The 22,537-nt window shown below is 63.9% G+C and overlaps 3 protein-coding genes across 6 annotated transcripts; 2 read left to right on the top strand and 1 right to left on the bottom strand.

The window, feature by feature from the left end:
• Nucleotides 1–7: 7 nt before the first annotated feature.
• KIFC2 (kinesin family member C2) lies at nucleotides 8–7,450 on the bottom strand. The gene is made up of 18 exons (XM_059672577.1): nucleotides 6,977–7,450; nucleotides 6,675–6,756; nucleotides 6,355–6,506; nucleotides 6,122–6,260; nucleotides 5,839–5,960; nucleotides 5,695–5,760; nucleotides 5,481–5,609; nucleotides 5,008–5,085; nucleotides 4,786–4,900; nucleotides 4,600–4,709; nucleotides 4,054–4,162; nucleotides 3,789–3,946; nucleotides 2,081–2,185; nucleotides 1,873–1,994; nucleotides 1,651–1,774; nucleotides 1,431–1,560; nucleotides 1,064–1,320; nucleotides 8–940 (listed from the first exon to the last, which is right to left on the bottom strand). The coding sequence occupies exons 1-18, from the start codon at nucleotides 7,073–7,075 to the stop codon at nucleotides 695–697; spliced, it is 2,343 nt and encodes a 780-aa protein (XP_059528560.1). The 5' UTR covers nucleotides 7,076–7,450; the 3' UTR covers nucleotides 8–694.
• Nucleotides 7,451–8,040: 590 nt separating this feature from the next.
• TMEM276 (transmembrane protein 276) lies at nucleotides 8,041–9,351 on the top strand. The gene is made up of 3 exons (XM_059672596.1): nucleotides 8,041–8,175; nucleotides 8,298–8,410; nucleotides 8,606–9,351. Exons 2-3 carry the CDS (start codon nucleotides 8,318–8,320, stop codon nucleotides 9,089–9,091), a joined length of 579 nt encoding a protein of 192 aa, XP_059528579.1. The 5' UTR covers nucleotides 8,041–8,175; nucleotides 8,298–8,317; the 3' UTR covers nucleotides 9,092–9,351.
• ZFTRAF1 (zinc finger TRAF-type containing 1) lies at nucleotides 8,050–19,633 on the top strand. 4 transcript variants are annotated; one of them, XM_059672591.1, is made up of 4 exons: nucleotides 8,050–8,175; nucleotides 16,399–16,637; nucleotides 17,268–17,479; nucleotides 18,912–19,633. In XM_059672591.1, exons 2-4 carry the CDS (start codon nucleotides 16,417–16,419, stop codon nucleotides 19,301–19,303), a joined length of 825 nt encoding a protein of 274 aa, XP_059528574.1. In that variant the 5' UTR covers nucleotides 8,050–8,175; nucleotides 16,399–16,416; the 3' UTR covers nucleotides 19,304–19,633. The 4 variants fall into 4 exon arrangements, with proteins under 4 accessions (XP_059528574.1, XP_059528573.1, XP_059528572.1 ...); XM_059672590.1 differs by lacking the exon at nucleotides 8,050–8,175 and adding an exon at nucleotides 9,407–9,566; XM_059672589.1 differs by lacking the exon at nucleotides 8,050–8,175 and adding an exon at nucleotides 10,183–10,760.
• The last annotated feature ends 2,904 nt before the right edge of the window (nucleotides 19,634–22,537 follow it).

Genomic DNA, 22,537 nt, shown 5'->3' with positions numbered 1-22,537 from the left:
GCCACTATGAGAGTCTACCATGTTTATTGGGCCACCCCACAAAGGGTGTGTCTACCCGGCCCTGATGGTCAGGCCCCTGCTACCCCCAGCGGCAAGGCTGGGAGGAGTGGCCTTTCCTGCCCCCTTCCTAGTCCCACCTTCTCTGGCCTCTTCTGTCCACCCATCCATCCATCCATCACCATCTGCCACCTCCCTCTCCTGGCTCCGGGGTTGGGGGAGGGAGGACTTATATGGCAGCTCAGCCTGAAGCCCTCACCTTCCTCAACTGTCTGGGCCGAAGGTGGCACCTTTTTGGGGAAAGGCATAGGGGAACAGGGACCCGACCTAGTGTGGGTGGTGCCGTGGGAGAGAGAACAGTAAAGGAATGGACCGCATTTTAATGGCAAGACTGATGTTTGGTGCGGGGCAGGGATTGTGGTGACTCGGAAACCAGTAGGCCAGGCCCGGCCGCTCTGGGGTCCCCGCTGCGTAGGCGATAGCAGCAAATGGCGATAAGGAGGGAGCCGGGGCCGGGGCCTGGCTGAGGGCCGAGGGCGGGCAATCTGAACTGGGGCGGAACACTCCTCGCCGGGAGGGGGTGAGACAGCTCTGGGAGTTTGGGAACCAGTGAGCCCCGGAGGTCAAAGGTGGTAGGAGTGTCGGGGTTTTGCTGCCTCCGCCGGCAGAGGGCGCAACCCCAGACTCCTGGCCCTGACTACGAGAGCAGGTCCTCGGCGGACCCAGGAGGCGAGCCGTTGGGGCCGGGGCTGGCAGGGCTTCCCGGGGACGGCGTCGGGGTGCAGAGGGTCCCAGTGAGCGGGGTGTCCGTGCTCAGGGAGGAGGGCGTCCCCGAGCGCCGGGTTCTGCGGCGCCGCGCCGGCCCCAGCTCCACGCGGCCCACTCGCTCCGCGAACTTGAGCGAGCACACGGTCTCGCCGAGATCCTCGGGCCGCGTGGAGATCTGCGGGGGAGCGCGCGGTGGGCGGTGCCTGGCATGCAAATCGCCCCGAGCGGTGCTGGTGGGCGGGGCCTGGCATGCAAATACCCCCCGGGCCGCGCCCCCACCCGCGCCGAGGAAGCCCACCTGCAGCAGCAGCACCGCGGTGGCGCCGGGGCCGAGCGCGGGCTGGAGCAGGCGTGTGAGCTGCGAGTCGCGGAAGGGCACGTGCGGCCGGCGGGCCCGCAGCGCCGTCATCACCCCTCCCAGTGCCAGCAACGAGCGGTTGATGGCCCGGGCCTCCCGGAGGCGCTGGGCGTCGTGAGTGTAGCCCCTCGCCCTGCAGACGGCACCCGCCTTCCGGGCGCGCTCGGACCCTGCCAGGTCCACCAGGTGCAGCGTGCCTGCGGGGCGAGGGAGCCAAGGGGAGGGGACTCCCAGCAAGGTCCCCCGTGCGCCCCTGCTCTGCCAGCGCCGAGACCCTCCACCACGGGGCGGGGCGCGGCCGTGGTACCTGTGGTGCCTGGGCCGCGCGGGGGAGACGCTGCCTCCAGTGTCAGCGTGACCAGCGCGTGAGAGCGAGAGCTGTGCTGGTTCATGGCGGTGGCGGCGGTGGCCCGGTTGCTCCTCCCCAGGCTCAGCATCTGGAACGCGCGGCGACAGAGCTTGGCTCACTGCAGGGTCCACAGCCCCAGGTGTGAGCCCAGCTGTGCGGCCCCACTGAGCAGCCTTACCTGGTGCAGGGTCTCCAGGTTGGGCACATCCCAGTACGTGAGGCCGGCCACTTGGATCCCTCCCTGACCTGCAGGGCCCTGCCTCACCGCCAAGCGCTCCGGGGGCCCCGGGGCTAGGAGGTCCCTGGTGAGAAAGGTAAGGCCTCGGTTCAGGGGTTCTTGGCAAAGCGAGTGGGGGGGGGGGGGAACGGGACTAAGAGGCAGCTAGGGTGTTGCCCTGACCTGACAGCCTCGTTGTAGATCTCCACCATGCTGAGGGTCACTCGGGGGTGCCCTCCGGCCCTCATCTCCCGGAACAGTGACTGCAGCGCCCTAGGAGCTATGCCGGGGTCCTCAGGTGGGCCCTGGAGAGGGGGTGGGTGCCACATGGGGCTCACGTCCTAGTCCCTGGCCCCAGGAGCCACCCAGTGCATACACACCCCCTTCCCACCTCCATGCTGTAGGTCTTTCCAGTCCCTGTCTGGCCATAGGTGAAAATGCAGACACTGTAGCCTCGGAGGCAGGACAGCACCGCGGGCTCCAGCTCCCTGAAGACCTAGGGGTGTGGGAAGGGTCCTGAGCCCTGGACCTGGGCAAGCTTTATTCCAAAGCTCAAGTGCCCTGGAAGGACGGTTCTGGGGGAAGTTTGCTGGAAGGGGGGGTCTCCTGCCAGGCAAAGGAGGCTCCCTGGACGAGAACTTGCCCGGCAAAGGGAGGAGCGTGACAGGAAGAGGGAACAGGCGTGCAGAGTATCGGAATCCTGGTGACCACGTGGGAGGACCAGGGCTTTCGTAGTCACTGCCTGGGTCAAACCCCAGGGCATGATTGCAAGGCCTCCCCCTCACAGGAGACCACTGTTGTGAGGGTTAAGGGGGAACGTGTGCCCAGAGGCTACAGTGGTGCTCTCCACAGCAAGGGTGAGCCCAGAAAGGCCCAGGAGGTGGGGGGTGGGAGCACTGGCCCCCCAGGATGCTGGGACTAGGCCCTGGGAGGGTGCAGAAAGGGCTGGGGGGAGATGGGGCTGTGACTTGTGTCCTGTTGGCAACTGGACATCAACAGTGGCCTTGTGAGCAATGGCATGGCCAGCATTCGTGCATAGAAGGCTGGTAAGTGGATGAGCTGTCATTTCTGCTGAGCGTGCTGGCTGCCAGCCAGGGGAGCAGAGCCAGCATTGCGAGTTGGTCCCTAAGCTTCCATCTCTGGAAGGAAGGACTGGGGGTGACAGTGGCACCAGTGCAGACATGGCACCGAGAGATGCCTTTCACTCTCACCCAGACACTGATTTGGAGGGCCCTGTCCAGGACAAGCCCCCTCCCCACCCCAGTGCAGGACTGCAGTGTAGGGTGGGACCGAGGCCTGGCTAGTGTGTCAGGTGAAGAGGTAGGTGGGAAGCAGCTGTAGTACCCAGGACATGGGGGAGGGAGACCTGGCCACCCCCTGCGGCCAATAGGAGTCTCCTTCTCAGCCAGCTCTGCCCAGACCTAATCCCCTCCCAAGCCTGCCTCCATTTCCTGAGCTACAGAAGCTCCAGCAGCAAAATGTGCGTGCAACACATGGTGTGTGTGCAGCAGGGTGGTGGTGGCTGGGTTAAGCCTCAGCTTTTCTGCTGGGTCTGGCAGGAAAGGGGCGGGGTCCGCACAGGGTAACAGAGCCCAGAGGCTGGCTGCCAGCATGCCAGGGCCCTGTCCGTGCGTGCCCTTGGCCACAAAGCAAGGAGGGCTGCCTGTCCTCACAGCTGGCAGACTCTGGGCCCTGGCCATGGAGCAGGCAGCCCAGGAAGCCAGGGGGCAACATGGTCACGGCACCATCCCCACCTCAGCAGCACCCCAGCTACGCTCCCCAGCCAGCTCTGTGTGAACAGTGATCTCAGGTTCCTTTTCTTTAGTTTCCTGGTAAAAACATTATTTTTGAATGTTAAACCTTACTGTCTGTTCCCCCTGGGCCTGCACAGCTTGGTGAGAGGACGCAGAGGGGAAACCCTGGAAGGAACGTATGTGCCCAGCTTGGCTTCCGGTCCTGCCTCCCAGCCCCCCCCCCCCCCCCCCCCCCGCCTTCCCTGCTGGAATTGGCACTTTTGCTCCTGGGAGGGCAGCAGGGCAGGGGAGGGGCACCAGAGCCTCTGAGGGAGGGTCAACACAGGTGTGAGGGTGGAGCATCACCTCTTCCTGGCTGGCGTCTGGAGGGAAGACCCAGTCCAGGCGGAAGCGACGCTGGTGCCCTCGATAGCAGGTGGTGACTGTGCCGCCTGGGCCGGGCTCCGAACTCACCAGGCTGGAGGGCGTCCCTGGCCTCAGCCGACACAGCACACGGATATTTCCTGGGGTCGAGATCACAGCAGTGGGCTGCCTCCCAGACCCTGAGGCACAGAGAGGCTCCAGTTCCTCTGGCCTGCCCACCCCACCCCCATGCTCCCTGTGGCCATACCCTTGAGCTCCAGTAGCCGCCCCGGGCATCCGGTTGGGGGCTCCTGCTGCCCTTCAGAAAGCTGAGGCCCCGCCCCACTGACTGACAGTGCTCTCAGGGCCCAGGATACCTGGGGAACAGGGATGTGAGCAAGGCAGGGAGGGACAGCCAAGGAGAGGGGAGGGGTGCTGAGGGCAATAGGGAGCCGCTGCATGGCCACCAGCTGTGGGAATCCACAACGTTCAGGGGTCCCTAGGGGTATCACTCAGTGGGCCCAGATGGAGCCTGCCAATCAGGACCATGGGCAAGGATGTCATCTGTCTCCTCTGGGCTTCTTGACAATCCTGTGAGGGACTCACCGTCACCCCAGTTAGCACAGGACAAAAACGAGACCCAGAAGTGAGGTAACACCAGGGTCACAGGAGCTGTCCTGATTCCAGAACCTACAACCCATTAGAGCTGGCGGCTCCCTGGGGCTGGGAAGGAGGAAAGAGGGGCTCCCTAAGGGGAGGACACCGACTGGCTGCCCAGGGCGCACACACTGGAGAGGGAGCAGGTGGTCCTGACCTGGCCCCGGGCCTCGCTCAGGGAGCCCTGGCAGCTCTGGGTAAAGGTGCTGACCAGACCTCGGAGGTCCCCGCAGCCCTGACGCAGGCTGGCCATGCGTGCCCGGAGTCCTGATGGGAGAAGGGGGTTGTGAGGGAAAGCTCCAAACCCGTGACCTTCCCAGGAGCCCCTGGCCCCAGGTCTCACCTGCCAGCTGCCCGTGCACCTGCTGCAGCTCCCTTCTGCAGCTCTGCTCTGTTTCCTGCTGGAGCTGCCGGAGGGCCCCCCGGAGGCCCTGCAGCTGCACCTCCTGCACCCCCAGCTGCCCCACCCCACCCAGTCGCTGAGGAAGTAGGCACTTACCAAGCCTTGCCTCAGACACCCCCTCCCAGTGCCTCCTTCTCCCCAGCCCCTGGACCGAGCACTCACCTGGACTCGGAGGGTTTCTGTGGCCTCCTGGGCCTCCTGAAGCTGGCCCTGGAGCTCCACCAGTGCCTCTGCCTCCTCCTGCAGGAGGGGTGGGAGCCATGGAGCCAGAAGGGAACTCGGGGAGGGGCATTCTAGCAGCCCCATTGTGCACAAGGGGAAGTCAGGTCAAGAGGGGCAGACAGCCCATCATGAATCGATGCAGGACTTTACCCCAAGCCCCTTGCTCGCCTGGAGTCAGTCGCTCAGAGGACCCATGGTGTGTGTGTGTTTGGGGGAGGGGGTGGTTCTCCCATGGGCATCAGTCTCCTCCATGGGGTTGCCCTGGGCCTGTCCACATCCTAGTCCTGGAAGGTCAGAGAGCGCCCCCCTGCCTCTGCTCCACAGAGCACCAGGTTCTGAGGGCAATGTTGCTGGAGACCAGGTGTGCAAGAGCCCCAGGCTGCAGGGACAGTAGCAGGTCAGGAGCAGAATACCTGGGGAGCCCTGGCAGGGAGGCCAGCACCCCAGTGCCTCAGGAGATCCTGAGTGAGGATCAGGCTCTGTTTCAAGGCCTCGTTCTCCAGGGTTAGATGCCGAACCCTTTTCTCCGAGTCTGTCGCCCCCTGGAGGAGAGGAAGATCTCTGGACTCACCCGAGAGCCCTGGCCCCTCTCCCTGCCCCTACTTGAGCCCAGCCTAGCAGCCTCACCACTCCCAGGTGAAGCTGGCCCAGCCCTTCCTCCTGCAGATCCAGCTGCTGCTTCAGCTCCTCCAGCTGGGAAGGAGAAAGGGGGACAGGGTGGAGCGCCTCCTTCCAGCCCCCCCAGTGTCTACCCCTTCCTGGGTCCCTCACCTGTCCAAGAACGAGCTGCTCCAGCTGCTGCCAGGCCCTCTGGTCCTCCGCCAACTGGGGGGGCTGCTGCCCCTGGGCCTCAGCCCTCGGTGAAAGGGAAGGGTTTTCTTGGGATGTGGGTCCTGGGGTGGGTGGGGTGCAGTTAAGACTGACTGAGGTTTCTGGCCTCAAGTGGGGGCACCTCGGGAGCAGGGCTTGGGATCCTGCACTCGAGGTTGCTCAGGTCCTGGTAGTCTTCACTCCCTCCACACACTCCCTTTTCAAATCACTATTTCTTACGCACCAGCAGTAGTGGGGGGCTGCACCCTCGAGGCTGGCTGAGTTTCCTGGGGTAGGGCCTGCCTCCCCCTGGGGCTCCGAATCCATGCCAGGAGAGCCAAGAGCTGACCAGTCACCGTCAACAGTGGGGGGACATCACCAGGCTGCGAAGGAAATAAGATTCAGAATGAAAGAAACCAAGGGGGTCCCTGGGTGTGGAGGCCAGGACTGGGGAGCAAGAACCCTAGGCCGGCTCACCTTGCTCAGACCGGCAGGATACCCGCAGCTCTCTTCCGCCCCCAGCTGGACTGAAAGGAATTCGGCAAGACGCACGAGAGCCTCTTCCAGGGAGACCTCAGCGGGGCGGCCCTCGGATCCCTCTCCAGGCTCATCCTCCGACTCTGCGCAGCCTGCAAGGGGTGGGGGTGGGGGGATGCTGGGTCACGTGCTGCAGGCTAGGCTTCCGGATGGCACCTGTCGGTCTCCCTCCCAATGAGGACACCTCTCCCTCTCGGACGGCGGCGGGGTTTCCTCATCGCCCCCGGGACGCAGCGTTCCGGGCGCACGACAGCACCTACCGACCAGGCCGGTCAGCTCGGTCCACAGTTCTGCAGGGGGCTGGTGGGGACGGCGGCGATCCCCGGGCTTGCAGCGGGCACTCTAGGGAGGGAGCAGGGGAAGCGCCTGAGGAGAGGCCGGGCAGCCTCCCTCCGGGAACTGGGCCACAGGGTCTCCGCTTGCAACCCGAGCAGAGACAGGTCCTATGCACGGCCCTCCTCCCCCGAGTCAGCGCCCTGGTGACCTGCGCTGCGCGGGCCTGCACCACCCGCTGCGTGTCAGGGAGGGGATTGCAGGTCGTGCTGCGTCCTCCCCCGCTCACCTGGGCGGGGTCCCTGGAGTCGGCGGCCGCCCCAGCCCCTCCATCCCTGCGGAAAAGGCTGTAGAAGATGTAGATGAGCAGCGAGTAGAAGGCGTACATGGGAGCGCGGGGCGGCAGAGGGCCCGGCTTCGCGCCGCCCCGCGTCCCCGCGCCCGGACTCCGCGCTCGCCCGCAGCACAGCCGGTGCGCATGCTCGGGGCGGCCGCCCCCACGGCCCGGCTCCCGCGGGCGTAGAGCGCGCGCCCGAGGAAAGAGGTGCCCGAGACTGATGTCCCCGGGCCCACACCCGGACACCTGCCCCGCGCCCCCAACCCCAACTTCAGGAGACCGCAGGCTGAGACTGCGCACAGCCCCCGCATCCCCTCTCCTCGGAATCCCTCCCAGCCCTCCGCAGGGGCCCCCACGGCTCTCGCCCCGGAGAGCCGAAGCCCACCGGCATCCTTCCTCTCCTCCCGACAGCCCCGCCCCTTCTTTCCGCCCCGCCCACCAGATCTCCTACCACCCTGCCCTCCTAGAAACCCTCCCTGACAGCCCCGCCCCCTCCTCTCACTGATTCGTCCAGCCCTCCTCACAGCCCCGCCCCCTCTCTCAGCCCCGCCCATTCATCGTGAGCCCCGCTCCCCGGCCTTTCCCCTTATAGCCCCGCCCCAAACCCCCGCCCCTGCCCTGCCACGCCCCTTACAGGCCCCTCCTCCGATCCTTCCCCTCCCCCTCCCCGCAGCCCCCTCTCCAGGCCCCACCTTCCAGTTCCGCCCTCCACCGACCCCGTTTGCGCTCCTAGACGCTCCTCGGCCCCGGCCTCGCCCCCGCCACTCTAGCCTCCGCTCCTCTCGTTGGTTCGTGCCGGGCCGACACTGGCCAGGCGCGGAAGGCGGGGCGGCCACGGGCCTGTGGCGCCGTGCGCAGGTTCCGGCCTCCCGCCCGCCGTTGCGTTGGGGCCGCGCAGCTGGGCCTGGGCCGGCTCTGACCCTCCGCCCGGGCTGGGTCCCGGAGACGCCGTCTCCCCAAGCGCAGGTCTAGGCCGTGGGCCTGCGCGCGTCCCGAGCGGCTCTCCCCCAGGCCCGGCGCCCCCATTCGGGTTCCAGGGCTCACACCGGCCCAATCCAGGCCCCCCTCCGTTTTCTTTTTTCTTTTTCCGGCCAGAATAGGTTTTTCTTCCCAGTGGTGTCCAGTGGCCTCGGAGCCCCAGAAACGTTCGGGTGAGCTTCTCCCAACATGTAGAAATGGGGCTCTGGAAACGGAGTCCTCGAGAGCTGCCCTCAGGGCTCCAGGGCGCCGGCTTGTGCGTTCCTTCTTAACTTTCCAAAGTGTCTCCTCAAAGTCACTGCCGCCCGAGGTGCCATGGCACCCAAGCCATGGGGTGAGTGGAGCATGGCCCTGTCCCACCTGGCGCTGGGAGTGGTGTCTCTGCATGCAGCCCTGAACACTGCCCAGGTGAGTACACAGGGGCTGGGTAAGGGAGTCTCCCATTCCCGAACCCCAGGGACCTAGCCAGTTCCTTGGGTCAGGGAGAGGGTGGTGAGAGGTGAGTCTGGAGTCCGGGCTTTCATGAGAGCCCCTTAGACCCTCCCCTGTTTAAAGAAAGGTCCTGGCCTCTTTTCCCCACATCTCCCCTCCCTGTGTTGACAGGCAAGTCGAGGGGCTGCTGCCGGCTTCCTGCTCCAGGCCTTGGCTGCTGCCACCATGCTGGCTCCAGGGCTAGGCACAGATGAAGATTGTCTTGCTGGAGCCTGGGTGGCCACTGTCATTGGCCTGCCCCTTCTGGCCTTCGATTTCCACTGGGTGAATGGGGACCGCTCCTCTGCAAACCTGCTCCTGGGCGGAGGCATGGTGCTGGCAGTGGCTGGTGACCACCTTGGTGCGGAGGGCCGCTCTGTGGCTGGTCAGGCAGTGGTGCTGGTGGTGGCAGTTACTATTCTCATTGTGGCTGTTTTCACGACCAACACTTACGGCATGTGGGGGGGCTTGATGCTGGGTGCTGCAGGCCTCCTGGGCCGGCTGGAGGAGGACAGGCTGCTGTTGCTGCCGAAGGAGGACATCTGTCGCTGGGTCCTGGCCGCGGGCAGTTGGGCCTACCACCGGGCCTTGCACACCCAGCGCCTGCAGTGGGAGTGATGCTTGGAGACTGCTGGGCTGGGCTTCTGTCCTGGTTACCACCTCACCTCCGGGGGCCTCCTTGCCTAGAGATAGACTCTCCTTCCTCCCAAAGGGGGCGTGCTGCAGGGTGACTCCTCCCGTGTCGTGTGAGGACCCGCCCAGACCAGGATGAAGGGCAGGGGGTCCAAGCACATTTGGGGGTCTGATTCTGAGCAGACTATGGTTGTGGATCCAGAGAGAGGCTTGGTCTCCAATAAACCTTAGGGATTCTGCAGGAATATGGAATCTGCCCATTCTTGAGAGGGATTGAGTTTTCGAAAGCTCCCAGGTCAGCAACCGGATTCCCGGAGCAGGGGAAGGGGATGCACTGAAAGCAGCCTAGGGCCTCGCCCACCCTGCCGCCTGCTGGCACCTGGATTGAGAAGACTAATCCTGGGAGCCCGGCCCTCCAGGGACATGGAGGAGTTCTGAACACCCTGGCACAGCCTGGCAGGTGGGCCTTTGGGCAGTGACCATGTAGGCTGCTGTCGGGGGTGGGGACAAGGGAGGTTTGTACCGCAGCTGTTCCCAGAAACGCACATTCCCTCCCAGCGCTGCCTGGACCTCTACCTGCTTGTCCTCCAGCCTGTGCAAGGCAAGGCCTCACTCTCTGTGGACCCTTCAGCTCCCTACCCCCGGGTTAGGAAACCAGATTGGGCGGCGCAGAGAGTCAGATTCGGGCCTGGAGTGCTCCTTCCAGCGGTCCCCGCGCTGGCGTCCGGTGGACGCACATTTGTTCCCGCTCAGGAGGGCGAGGGGTGGCCGCAGGATTTATCCATCCAGTGAGCCAGATCGAGTCACGTAAGCTCGAGGGTTGGGGGACAAAGGCGCGGGCGCACCCAAATGTGAGGCTCCCGGGTGACCAGCGGCGCGAGGGCCGCGCCTTGGACCCACCCGAAGCTCGGCGGGTTCCCCCGCGGCCCCAGGTGCGCCCGCCGCGGGTCTCCCTGGGCCCCGCCCCTCGCTGCCCACTCTGCAGGGCCAGGCCCTCGCGCGCTCATTGGCTCTGCCCGCCGCACCGGCTAGCCCCAAGCGGAGCAGCCATTGGCCCTCGCGTGTCACGTGACTAAGAGACCCAGGGGGCGGCGGCGGCGGTGGGGGAAGGAGCTCGGAGCGAAAACAAAGATGGCGGCCGCTCCGGGGTCGGTGGCCGCGGCAGCTGCGGGGGGACGTGCGGGCCGGACCCACTGAAGCGGCGGCGCAGGGAGCGGGGCTGCGGGGTCGCGGCGGCAGCGAGAGGGCGGCGGCGCGCGGCGCCACTAACCTCCAGCCTCGGGAGCGCGCCCTCCTCCGCCCGCCGGGCCGGCCGGCAGCGATGTCCGGCACCGAGGAGGCCGGCGGAGGCGGTCCGGCTACGGGGTCCGCCGGCGCCGGGCCTGTCGGGGTCGGGCCCGGGGCGGCCGCAGGGCCGGCGGCCGCGGCAGCGCTGGGTGAGGCGGCAGGGCCCGGGCTCCCGGAGGAAGCGGGCCTGGCCGGCGCCCGGCAGCTGCAGGAGGCGGCGGGCGACCCCGACGCGCCGCCCAAGAAGCGGCTGCGGGCGGCCGAGGCAGCCGAGGCGGCGGCGGGCAGCGGGAAGCTGGAGGAGCGGCTCTACTCGGTTCTGTGCTGCACCGTCTGCCTGGACCTGCCCAAGGCCTCCGTGTACCAGGTAGGGCCGCTGGCCCGACCCCGACCCGGCCCGGCCGGCGCCCCGGGCACCACGTCTCCTCCGCGGCCAGGCCCAGCGGTCGGGACTCCGGCGCCTGTTTGGAAGCTCCTCCTCTTCTCCTCTCAGGACTTTATTTCCTGCTCGAACCCCCCTCTTTCTTGTTCCGACTCCCTTGTCTCCCGGCCTGGACCTTGTCCCCCGCGGTGTGTCTTCCCCTGCTGCCCCCCCCCCCCACGCCTCCCCAGCCCCTCCAGCTGAGCCCAGAGAAAGCGGGTGGCGGGCCCCCCCCCAGAGCTGGCTCCCCCATTGCTGAGCCCCCTAGACCCGGGGGCTCCTCTGTTCTTTCAGCAGCCACCTCCCCAAACCTGCCCTCAGGCTCCTCCTGCACCCCTTCTTCCTCCGGAGTGGAAGAACCCCCCGGCCTCCTTTTTTCTGGAAAAATACTGAGAAGAGAGGGGATGCCCCCCATTCCTTCCCCGCATTCGGGTCTGAATGCAGCACCTGCATCGAGCGCCAGTCTGGGCCCCTTCCTGGTCCCACCCGGTGTCTCTTGAACACGCTGTGCCCTGGTCGCTGTGCCCTGGTCGGCTCCCGGCCCCGCTCCGCCCCGCCTGCCTCACCCGGACCGGTTTCCTAGGCTACGCGCTCTAGGGGGTCTGTCCGCCCTCCTGGCGGCTGTTTTCCGGCTTCTGACCGGGCCAGGCAGTTCTGGAGGGCACCTGGCCCAGGTGGGTCTGAAGGTCCCACACTCTGGCCCCAGAGTTGGCGTGCAGGGTCCTGCCTTCTTTGTCTTTGTCCCTCCACACACCCGTCTGTTCCAGCCCCTGCGCCCGGGAGGGTGCAGCAGGTTCCTTGCCGCTCGCCTGCACTACGGGAGTTGGGCTTCTACTCGGCTGGGGGCCTGGGTGAGGGCCGTTGTTGTCATATGCAGTTTGGGGCTAGTCTGGTTTACCGTTTCCCCGGCCTCGGGGTCTCTCATCCTTTCTGCTGTGCCTGCCGTGTGGTTGCTTAGGAGGCCCCTGGCGTGCCAGCGAGGACCTGGGTCCAGTTCTCAACCCTCCCTCCTGGCCAGAGGCTCCGGTCAGGGACACTGCAGGCCTCCGGCCGGGTGCCAGTGGGGGGCGCTGGGCATAACCCCGCAGCCTGGGGGGGCGCCTCAGGTCGTCCTCCAGCCCCTCTTCCTTGCCCAGGACCTTGGGTCCTCCCAGGTGGAACTTCCTTGGGCCTCGAGTGACAGCCCCGGGAGCCAAGCCGATGGTATGGGGCCCCAGGGAAATCCGAGGGCCTCCTCGTCCCCCTCTAGTGAGTGGCTCCTGGTCCACTTCGCACAGAGAGCTGAGCTCTGCCTGTGGCCAGAGCTGCTGGTGACGAGGCTCTGAGCCTGGCTGGTTCAAACCGGCCCACACTGCGCTGGGAGCTGAGCAGCTGTGATGGAGAATGAGGGTGCAGGGGCAGCACTGACCGGTGCCCTCCCCATGGCCTGGACATGAGTAGGAACTCATGGCTTCCCTGAGAAATGTCTGTGCAGCAGGGAGAGCCCCGACACTGGCCCCACGCAAGCCTGTTCTTCCCAGTGGCACCTGGGCCTGGTTGGGGTGCTTGCCGTCCTGCCTCGAGGCCGGGAGAAAGCCCCAGCACATGGGATCAGCGGGCGCGCCCTTGGCACTATCCGGGGTGCCCGGTGAAGGTGCGCAGCAGGGCTCAGGCCGCACCGTAGTGGGAGGGGCCCGAAAGCGGGGGCAGGAGGGAAGGTTTCTTGGTGACTTGCTGCTGTGTGGTGTCCCATTTCACCCCCACAGTGACCCTGGATGGGGACATCGAGGGCAGAGGCCCCCACAGACCTGGTTGGCACCACAGCTGAGTGTTCTTGGGAGGATCTGGGTTCCACACGCTACCTTGAAACTGTGGGCCCAAAGCTTTCTGCATGTCCTGGGTCATGCCCATTGCTGGCCACCACCTGCTGGCCTGGGCTCAGCCCTTCCCCTTCCGCGGGCCTTCTTTGAGGAGCAATGTTGGGCTGGTTTGGGCCACTTTTTCCTGACCCCTTCCGGACCCAGGCTCAGGGTGGGCAGCAGCCACACCGTGCCTCTGAGAGCTGTCCCAGTTGGTGTCTGTGCTGCTCCTGCACTGGCTGTGAGGACAACTCCACGGGCCTGGAGTCAGCTGAGTGCTTGGTCCCCCAAGAGCTTGCTCTCTGGCCACCAGACCCCCCTTTCGTCTCCCCAGGAAAGCCTTAGTGGTGGCCAGGGCTTGCGTTGGGCGGGTGAGGCAATCCGCTCTCTCAAGTCTGAACCTCAGCCATGCAGGGCGGCTCTCCTGGCAGGTGGTGTCACACGCCTGGGTCGGGAGACTTGCTGAGGACTCGGGCCTCGAACAGCACTGAGGCCAATGGGTCTCACTGGCTTTGATGTTCTTTGTGTGGGTGTTAGATGTGTGCTTGCGACTGGCCTGACAAGGTATGTGACCACCTTCCAGAGCCCCAGGCAGGAGGACAGTGGGGTAGGCCCCTGGGGTGGGAGCAGGAGGGCTGCACCCTTAACTCTAGGCTGTATCTGCTCTGGATGCAGCTGTGTGGTCACAGCCGTGGGCCCAGCCCCTTTGCCAGGGGCACCTTCTCCGGGACAAACAGCTTCTGTGGAGCCACGGCCTGATCCCTCCCTGCCCCCCTCCCTCCCAGGCTCTCCCCCTGCCCTTCACACGAGGCCCAGTGCATCCTCCACCCGGTCCTGACGTTAGCTGAGGCCCTGAGCCATGGAGTGTCTGGAGGGAGGGGCCGCGTAGCTCTTTCACTCCTCGCTGGTGCTCAGCCAGAAAAGCTCCCTGTGACCCTCATCAGGGGGAAGGAGCTTCTGGGAGGTGGTCCCAACTGGCCCTCTGACCCCTATGCCTAAGCTCCTGGCCTCAGACCCAGGCCTGTTCCGCCTGGGCCCCTCCCACCTGGTGCCCCTCCTTGTCCGCACAGGCCCTGCTGTGCCTCCTCTCCCTAAGGCCTCCTGTCTCTGCCCAAACTCAGCTCAGGCCCTGGCCCACGGGGCCTTTTACCTGATTGGTAAAGGGCTCAGGAAGCAGGCGCCGGTGAGTGTGGCACAGGCATTGGGGGGCCTCGGGCACACCTCAGAGCAGCTGTGGGCAGGCCTGGGGCTGTAGGCACTGTTCCAAGTAAGTCCAGGTGGGTTTGTCCTCCAAGGCCTGGGGTCCTCCTCCCTGCCTCGGGCTGCGGCTGGCTGGCTCATGCTTTTAGGTGAGACAGGTAGCAGAGAGGAGTTTTAAATGTATCTGCTTAGGTGTCCAAAGCCAGGGCAGAGAGAGGGTTCTGGACTGGCTAGATGAGGAGCTGTTTGTGTGGTGGTTTGTCGTGTGCGTTACCTTGTGGTCCAGGCAGCACTTAGCTCTGAGTAATGAGCCTGACTCAGGCCGAGTGACAGGTTCCCACCTGAGTCCTGGCTCAGCGTGGCCAGGACTTCAGACGGAAGTGTGGCTTTCACCGAAGCAGCTGGGTGCCTGGGACGCTGCGGTCCCTCCCACACCCCTTGATCAAAGACGGGAGGACACTTTGGGCGGAGCATGTGGGATATGTGGTGCCCAAGGCCCTGCTGGGCCTGGTGAGGGGGACCTCCCGCTGGGCTGAGTGGCCCTTGTGGGTTTGGTGCCCCCAGCTGTGGCTGCTCAGCAGGAGGCATCTAGACCTAGAGTGGCTGGCGCGGGGCCCGGGCCCATGTTGGTGTCCAGTTGGCCTTACTGAGCCAGGTGCTTTGGGGCTTGGCCTGAAGTTTCCTCCCGTTACCAAGTGGTCAGTCGGCCGTGTCGCTTCCCTCCCTGCCTCTGGACAGGGACAGTGCCCTTCCCGAGGCTGCGGCAACACCAGGCTCTGTGGGCTCAGGCCCTTGCCCAGAGGAGTGTGATCTGAGCCCTTGGTCTGCTCCTCCCAGGAGGTGGCAGGGGCCTGGGGCATGTGTCCCCCACTGACCCCCACTCACCACTTCTCTGGTTCTCCACTGCTCCCTGTGGGTGGGCAGGACAGACTGCTTCTGGGACCAGCCCTGTGTCCAGAGCGGGATGGGCTAGCCCAGCCGTGGGCAAACTACAGCCCACAGGCCGGATCCGGCCTGTTTGAAATGAATAAAACTATTGAAAAAAAAGACCGTACCCTTTTTTGTAATGATGTTTACTTTGAATTTACATTAGTTCACACAAACACTCCATCCATGCTTTTGTTCCGGCCTCCGGTCCAGTTTAAGAGCCCATTGTGGCCCTCGAGTCAAAAAGTTTGCCCACCCCTGGGCTAGCCCCTGCCAGATCTGCTCCTCCAAGACTGAGCCAGCCCGCTCCCCCCATTTTACACTGACTTAGAAAGTGAGGGTTGCGTGCAGATCGTCTGTGATGCTTGTGTGGGCAGGATTCTGTTTGACCCAAGAGGACACTTAGCACAAGTCTTTTATTTTTTAATTTTTTATTGATTGATTTTAGGGAGAGAGAGAGAAGCATCGGTTTGTTGTTCCACTTGTTTGTGCATTCATTGGTTGATTCTTGTATGTGCCCTGACCGGAGATCCAACCTGCAATCTTGGTATATCAGGACGATGCTCTGACCAATTGACCAATCTGGCCAGGCTCAGCTAAACTCTTTATTCTTATACCTCTTTGGCTCCTGTGTGTGCCTCTCCTTCCCCCACACTGAGCCTGTGGTGGCTCAGCCCATGGTCCACCGTGCCTGGCTCGGCACCACATGGGTGCTCAGGACGTGTGGAACTAGTGAGAGACCCGAGATAGGAGTTGAGCTGGCAGCCTACTGTCCACAGGCTCAGGGCCTCAGTGGGGGTGGCAGGTTGCTGTAGGCAATCTCTGGGCCTCAGATCTTCAGGTTCAGAAACGGGGGGGGGGGGGGGGGGGCGCCTGGCTCTTTACCCACAGCAGCAACATGTCCCCCTACCCTTTCTCCCCACCCATTCCCACCTCCCTCTGGCATGTACTGGCCATGTGCCCTTGTCCCAGGCTAACTCGGCCTCCCCACCTGCATCAGCTTTTTGCCACCAGGTCTTGGGAAGGCACCTGCAGGTAGCCATCACTGGGTGGGTGGCAGCTGCCTGCTCACCCATGCCCATCAAGGAGGCAGAGGGGAGGGACCAGGTCCCAGCCCCAGCATGAGGTGGCCGTTCTGAAGGCCAGGGAGAGGCACGCCTGCCTTGGCACGGGAGCAGTATCAGCTGCCCCTCAACAGCTGCTGGCATAGCACCGTTGCCACGCTCCACCAAGCGTCTGAGTCCCTGTAGGCACCCAAATCAGGGGCCTCAGGACTGTCTCTGACTCCTGTTATGGGAAAGACCAGGCTCCCCACCCGCAGGCCTGCCTCGGTGATGAGCCAGAACCTCTGCAAGCTGCCACGGGCCTCCCTGGAGACCAGTTCACAAAGAGCCGGCGGCTGTTTCAGCAGGGCTCTAGGGGAGGCCTAACCCTACTAAGCAGTGTCCCTTTGGGTGCTGAGCACCAGCGCACCCCTCCCTGCCTCTGTTCATGGCAGCCCCTCCTACGGCTCGAGCCCCTCAGGGTGGCTGGCCTGGCCCTGGCGGAGCTGGCGGGCAGCGTGTATGTGTGCGCGAGTCCACAGGTCTGTGAGCTCATCTCCCTTTCCTTCTTCGCAGTGTACTAACGGTCACTTGATGTGCGCTGGCTGTTTTATCCACCTACTAGCAGATGCCCGGCTGAAGGAGGAGCAGGCCACATGCCCCAACTGTCGTTGTGAGATCAGTAAGAGCCTCTGCTGCCGCAACCTGGCTGTGGAGAAAGCCGTGAGCGAGCTGCCCTCCGAGTGTGGCTTCTGCCTGCGCCAGTTTCCCCGCTCTCTCCTGGAGAGGCACCAGAAGGAGGAGTGCCAAGACAGGTAACCGCCTGGCTGCAGGCCGCCTGGGCAGGCAAGGCCTCAGCGTGCAGCATGCTCTGGCAGGTCCTTGTTGCCTGGGCCTCGCCTTCGGCCCTTGCAGGGCTGGGCCAGTGTGAAGCTGCTCAGGGTCCAGACCCTGCAGTGGGTGGGTGTGGGGCCCCAGGGAGGGTGGGAGGCCTGGATCTGTACACCGTGACTGTCCGGACATCACCCTGGTTCTCTAGGGTGCTCTGGATGTGTGGTGGCCTCCTCGAGGCTGTCCTTGGCATCCCTGGGACCAGGAGAGAGTGGCCAGCTCAGGAGCTCTGGGGTCTCGGTGTGAGGCACCCCAGCCCAGTCCTGGCCACTCCACAGTCCCCAGCAGCTGGGCCTGGCCAGAAGCCTCACTCAGAGTAAAGCTGGACCAGGTCCGGGATAGTAGTCGGCAGCCACTATCTCCAAGCAGGACAGAGACCCCACAGCAGTGGGTGTGAGTGGCTTGTGCTCACACAGCTCCTTCTCGCCGTCTTACACTCTGGCCTCTTCCTGGGTGGCGACACACACTGAGTGTGCGCTTCAGGGAGCGGCTTGTGTGCGGCTGAGTGGAGGCCTGAGGCTTAGGCCTTGACCACGGTGCCCCCTCCCCCACAGGGTGACCCAGTGCAAGTACAAGCGAATTGGCTGCCCGTGGCACGGCCCCTTCCATGAGCTGACTGTGCATGAGGCCGCCTGTGCCCACCCCACCAAGACGGGCAACGAGCTGATGGAGATCCTGGACGAGATGGACCAGAGCCACCGCAAGGAGATGCAGCTCTACAACAGCATCTTCAGCCTGCTGAGCTTCGAGAAGATCGGCTACACAGGTGAGGCGTCCGCCACCCCCGCTGGCCACAGAGCCTGGGGCTGGCAGCTGGGAGCCTGGGAGCACTGGGCTCTGGGCAGGGGGCACAGGCCAAGCCAGGCAGCTGGGCTCTGAACAAGCTCCTGTTGAGTGGAGGACACCTTGGGGGAGAAGATGGACCAGAGGCTGAGCAGGGAGGAGCCCAGGCAGGACCTCAGGCACCTGCAGGGCTCTCACAGGCCCCCCCCACCCGTCGTCCCCACCCTGGCCCTGCCACCTCAGCAAGGTGGTGTCCTCGCTGTGTGGGGGATGGGCAGGGGTGTCTCGGGGGCCCAGGAACTGGTGGCCTGCCCCGCAGAGCCAGGGGCCAGAAGAACTCTCGTCACGTTGGGTCCTGCATGTGGGTGTGAGGCTGCAGTGGCCACAGAGCTCCTCAGGCCACAAGAAGATGCTCGGGGCCAGGGCCTCTGAGCAAGCTGAGGGTGCCCAGCTCAAACGCAGAGCTGGAATGGACACCAGGGACAGGCAGGCTGGACCGCATCCGGGCCACTGGATCTCCTGGGCTCTCCTGGCCACTGCTTTTGGACGTGCTGGGAACAGGAGCCAGGCCAGAGCCTGGTCTAGACACAGAACAGCCAGAAGCACCTGCTGATGCTGGGGCCGCTCAGGGAGACTCCAGCCTCTACTGCCCAGCCCATGCCGGCGGCTGGCTCAGAGCACCAAGGGCGGTCGCTGGCAGCCAGTCACACCATGCTGCCTGGACTGGGCCTGGCTCAGTGTGGGCCTGCACAGGCCGAGAGGCTGAGGGCCTGGGGCCTGGTTAGTTGCAGCCTCAGTCTCCCTGGTGGGCACCGCAGCACCAAGAGTCCAGGCCAGACCTCGGTGTCTGGGCAGGCCAAGGCGTCGTGACTTGGGCAGTGGCAGGGCAGGGAGCCCATCCACGCGGGAAGGACTGGCCGCCTCTGGAGGGACAAGCTGGCCTTGGGCACGTGCTGTGCTGAGGACTGTGACAGTAGAGCACAGCGGTGGGCCGCATGCCAGCGCTCGACTCTGGCCGGATGCCACGCACTGGCCTGCCTGCCGGCTTTCTGGCAGCTCTGTATGGAACCAATAAAGTGCACTGTTCTCAGAACTGCATCCTGTCTGTGTGTCTGCTTACCATGGCCCGGGGTGGGCGGGGGCCAGGAGGGAGGCCAGGGGGCGGGCTGGCCACCCACCTCACTGTCTCTGGACTCCCTGCAGCTAACGCGTGTCCCTTCTCTCCCCAAAGCTTGTGTGTGCCTCCATTTGCCATAATTGCCTTTGATTTGCCTTGTGACAAGTAGAGCACCCGTGCCCTCCTGGTAAGTTGCCTTCCTCCCTGGCTGAGCCCGTGTCCTCGGCTGGTCGGAAGGCTCCGCTACCAGCCCAGCCCACCCTGACTGCCGGCCCGTCCGGCCTGTCTGTCTCCACAGAGGTCCAGTTCCGGCCGTACCGCACGGACGACTTCATCACGCGCCTGTACTACGAGACACCGCGGTTCACGGTGCTGAACCAGACGTGGGTCCTGAAGGCGCGCGTGAACGACTCAGAGCGCAACCCCAACCTGTCGTGCAAGCGCACGCTGTCCTTCCAGCTGCTCCTCAAGAGCAAGGTCACGGCACCCCTGGAGTGCTCCTTCCTGCTGCTCAAGGGCCCCTATGACGACGTGAAGATCAGCCCTGTCATCTACCACTTTGTCTTCACCAATGAAAGCAACGAGACGGACTACGTGCCACTGCCCATCGTGGACTCCGTGGAGTGCAACAAGCTGCTGGCCGCCAAAAACATCAACCTGCGGCTCTTCCTCTTCCAGATCCAGAAGTAGGCGCCGCTGCGCTGCCCACACCTGCCTGGCTGCGGCTTTGCAGTGCTGTCTGACCATTTCGGCAGAGGAGGAACAGACGGGAACACGGGAAAGTCTGCATGCGTGTGCGAAGGTGTGAGCGCTCACCACCTGGCCCTCTACCTGCCTCCCTGTCCAGGGCATGGAGGCTGGTCCAGGGACACCGCAAGGCGAGCTCAGCAGACTTGCCGGCCTCTGCCACTCGGCGAAGCGCCCCACCTGCCCTGGGCCGCACACAGCTCCTGGGCTGGGCTCGGGCGCTGGCTTCAGACAGCATATCTGATTGCAATTAAAAAGGCACCTTGTTTCCTACTTTCTGTTTTGTTCAAGGGTAAGGCGTGGCTGTGATTGGACAGTGGGGAAACTTTGGTGGGCCTGGGGGTCAGAGCCACTCATCCCTCAGTGTGCCCCTAGGAGACACGGAGATGCTGCTTCCTCCACCATGGGCCCCAGCAGGGGAGTGGACAGGGGCAGGGGTCTCATAACAGCCTCAGCGCACCCCCCAGCCACTCCAGGGAGGCAGGACTTGGCCACCTGGGCTCAGCGGATGTTTCGGAATGCAGGGTGAAATTCTGTCTCTTCCCAGGAAATAAATGAAATTCTTTATAGGCTCCTCTGTAAGTTATGCAAATTTAGCAAGAGAGAATCTATTTTATGTATTCAGCTTTGAGGGTGAAACACCCCGAGGCTATGAGGAAAGCTCTGGGAGCCACTGGTGATGGCAGAGCCCGGCGGGTTGAGGGTCAGGTAAGCCAGCTGCCCCATGCTCTTGGACCCGTTGCTAGTCCTGTGTCTGGGACCCACTGTGGAGGTCAGCGTAGTTTCTCACCGGTGAGAGGCAGTCCCTTCCTAGCCTCGACTTCGCTGCGCCCGCCCTCGCCCCCCCCCCCCCCCCCACGAGCACACACACACACACACACACACACACACACACACACCCAGGCCTCACGACCCTGCAGCCCGGCCCCAGTGAGCATGCCGGGTGTGTGGGCCTCAGGGTAAAAGCAGCCCTGTCTGGAGGATGCTGGGACCCTCAGCTGCTGGAGAGGGCTTCCCCCCTTTGCTAAGGAGACACGGCTTTTCATTGTTTTGATACCAAAGAACCGTTTCCTTTGCCCCCGGTCAGGCCCACCCTGTGCCTCAGAGCAGTCCCATTGCTCTGACCCCACAGGGCTCAGTGGGCAGTGCAGCCACAGCTTTGCCTCTCTCAGGCTCCTCCCTCCGGGCCCTCCTGCCAGGCTGGCTCCCCGAGCTACTCTAAGGAAACTATTTGGCTTCCTGCTCCAAGCCCAGGGCATGGGGTTTTGGGGGGTCACTCTCCTGCAGATGGCCTGGTCACTGAGGGTACCAGGAGGCACTCTACAAAGGACCCCACTGCAGCCCCTCCACCCCCTTCGATCTCAATTTGAACACACCCTGGGGTGAGTCCCACTGTCCTCAGGCTGCCCCCCACCTGGTGGGCGGAAAGGAGACTTTCAGGTAGATGCATGTCAGGTGTCCTGTGTGTAGGAGACTGTGCTGTGTCACCGCATCTCGGCCTCTCTTAGGGACCGACCCTGTCTCTAGTCTGGATTTCCAAGTGATGGCGTTGTGAGGGCATCCAGGCTGGGATGGGGCTTCCCAGTTAGTTGTACCTGGGTGGTTTGTGTGAGATTGTGTGGCTCTCCTGGGGGCGGGGGGCAGGGTGGGAGAGGGCAGGTTTCTGTGTGCAAGTGAAGGAAGGTATATGGCTGCCTGGGACCAACAGCCTTGTGTGTGTGGCAGAAGGGTCCGCCACACACGAGGGCTCACAGCCCACATTGCCTGCAGCCAAGGGTGGGTGAGGAAGTGGGACTGCACCCAGAGGGCCCTCCCTGTAGGAGGTACAGGTATGTCTGGGTTGCCCAAGAGGACTGCTAACACATCCCAGCCCTGTGATGTCACCTTGCAGCCCGGGGCAGCCAGGAACCCTGGTGAGTTTCAGCTCCCATGGGGTTGCCACAAACCTGTGGCATCATCTCTCTGGGCCATTGATTTACAGAGACACCAGTGGTCTGTCTCCAGGACCCCCTGCCATCTTGGCATCCTGACCTGAGCAGGCGGAAGTGCCACCTCTGCAGCTGTGGGGGCAGCCGGGCAGCACAGACCCGGCTGCCCGCTCCTTCTCAGCCCCACTCCCTGCGAACACTCCATTCTCAGTTCACCTAAAGTGAGACATTGCAAAGATAATAAAACTAATTTTTTAAGAGTGGAGTGAGAGGTGTTTTTACCACTGTTGGAAATGACTTCCATGTCACTTTTGTGGTCTGCGTTCTCTTTGGATATTTTCTGTATGTAACTATAGTTTTAAAAAAATTCCAACCCATGTTTTGTCTGTGTTTCTTTATGAGAAGACCGCCTCATGGGCTTCCCTGGGCTCTGCCTGTCTCCCAGCCAGGGCTCAGCCTCTGCTGGCCGCCAGCCTGGGGCCTCCCCACCTCAAGCCTCCAGCCCCTGCTCAGCACCACCTTGTATACACATATCCCTGTCCGATCAGTGGGGAAACTGAGGCATGGAGCAGTTGGGTCCTCTGAAGGGTAATCGGGCCCCCAGGACCTGGGCCGCCCTGAGAATGCTGGTGTTGCAGGGGGAGCCCGGCCACACCTTTCTAGCAGCTCTGTCCATTTCGCTGAGCCAGTCTACTTCCCGGCCTTGCTCCCCCATGACCAGGCCTGCCTGGGTGCCCAGCGGAGCACTGCACTCTTCAGAAGAGGCGGAGGGTCTCCAGGTCTAACTTCCCACCTCTGGCAGCTCCTCAGGCTTGACCTCGCCCCCCCCCCCCCCCCATGGCCTAGGCCCTAGGCACTGGCCCAGGGTAGCCTTTCTTGGACTCAAGGACCCATCTGCCCTCCACATCACTCCCTCCTTGACAGGCCTTGTTGTCCACCACTGGGTGCAGCTTTACCCCACTGGGAGTCTTCTGATTTCCACAGAGAAGAAACACGCACCCCTGCCTGTGTGGGTCGGCTGGTTGGGCGTCATCCTGTGCACCAGGAGGTTGCCAGTTGGATTCCTGGTCAGGGCACATGCTGGGGTTGCGGGCTTGATCCTCCGTAAGGCCATGCAAGAGGCAGCTGATCAATGTTCCCTCCCACATTGATGGTTCTCCCTCTCCCTTCATCTTTCTAAAAATCAATGAACTGTTCTTTTTTAGAATAATAAACACGTCCATCTCCCACTCCTTCCTTCCATGCCTCC

This window comes from Myotis daubentonii, chromosome 17 (genome assembly GCF_963259705.1).
Source record: "Myotis daubentonii chromosome 17, mMyoDau2.1, whole genome shotgun sequence".
In the NCBI taxonomy this organism is placed as follows: Eukaryota; Metazoa; Chordata; class Mammalia; order Chiroptera; family Vespertilionidae; genus Myotis; species Myotis daubentonii.
The sequence above is the reverse complement of the archived record's forward strand: the minus strand, read 5'-3'. Positions and strand labels throughout refer to the sequence as shown.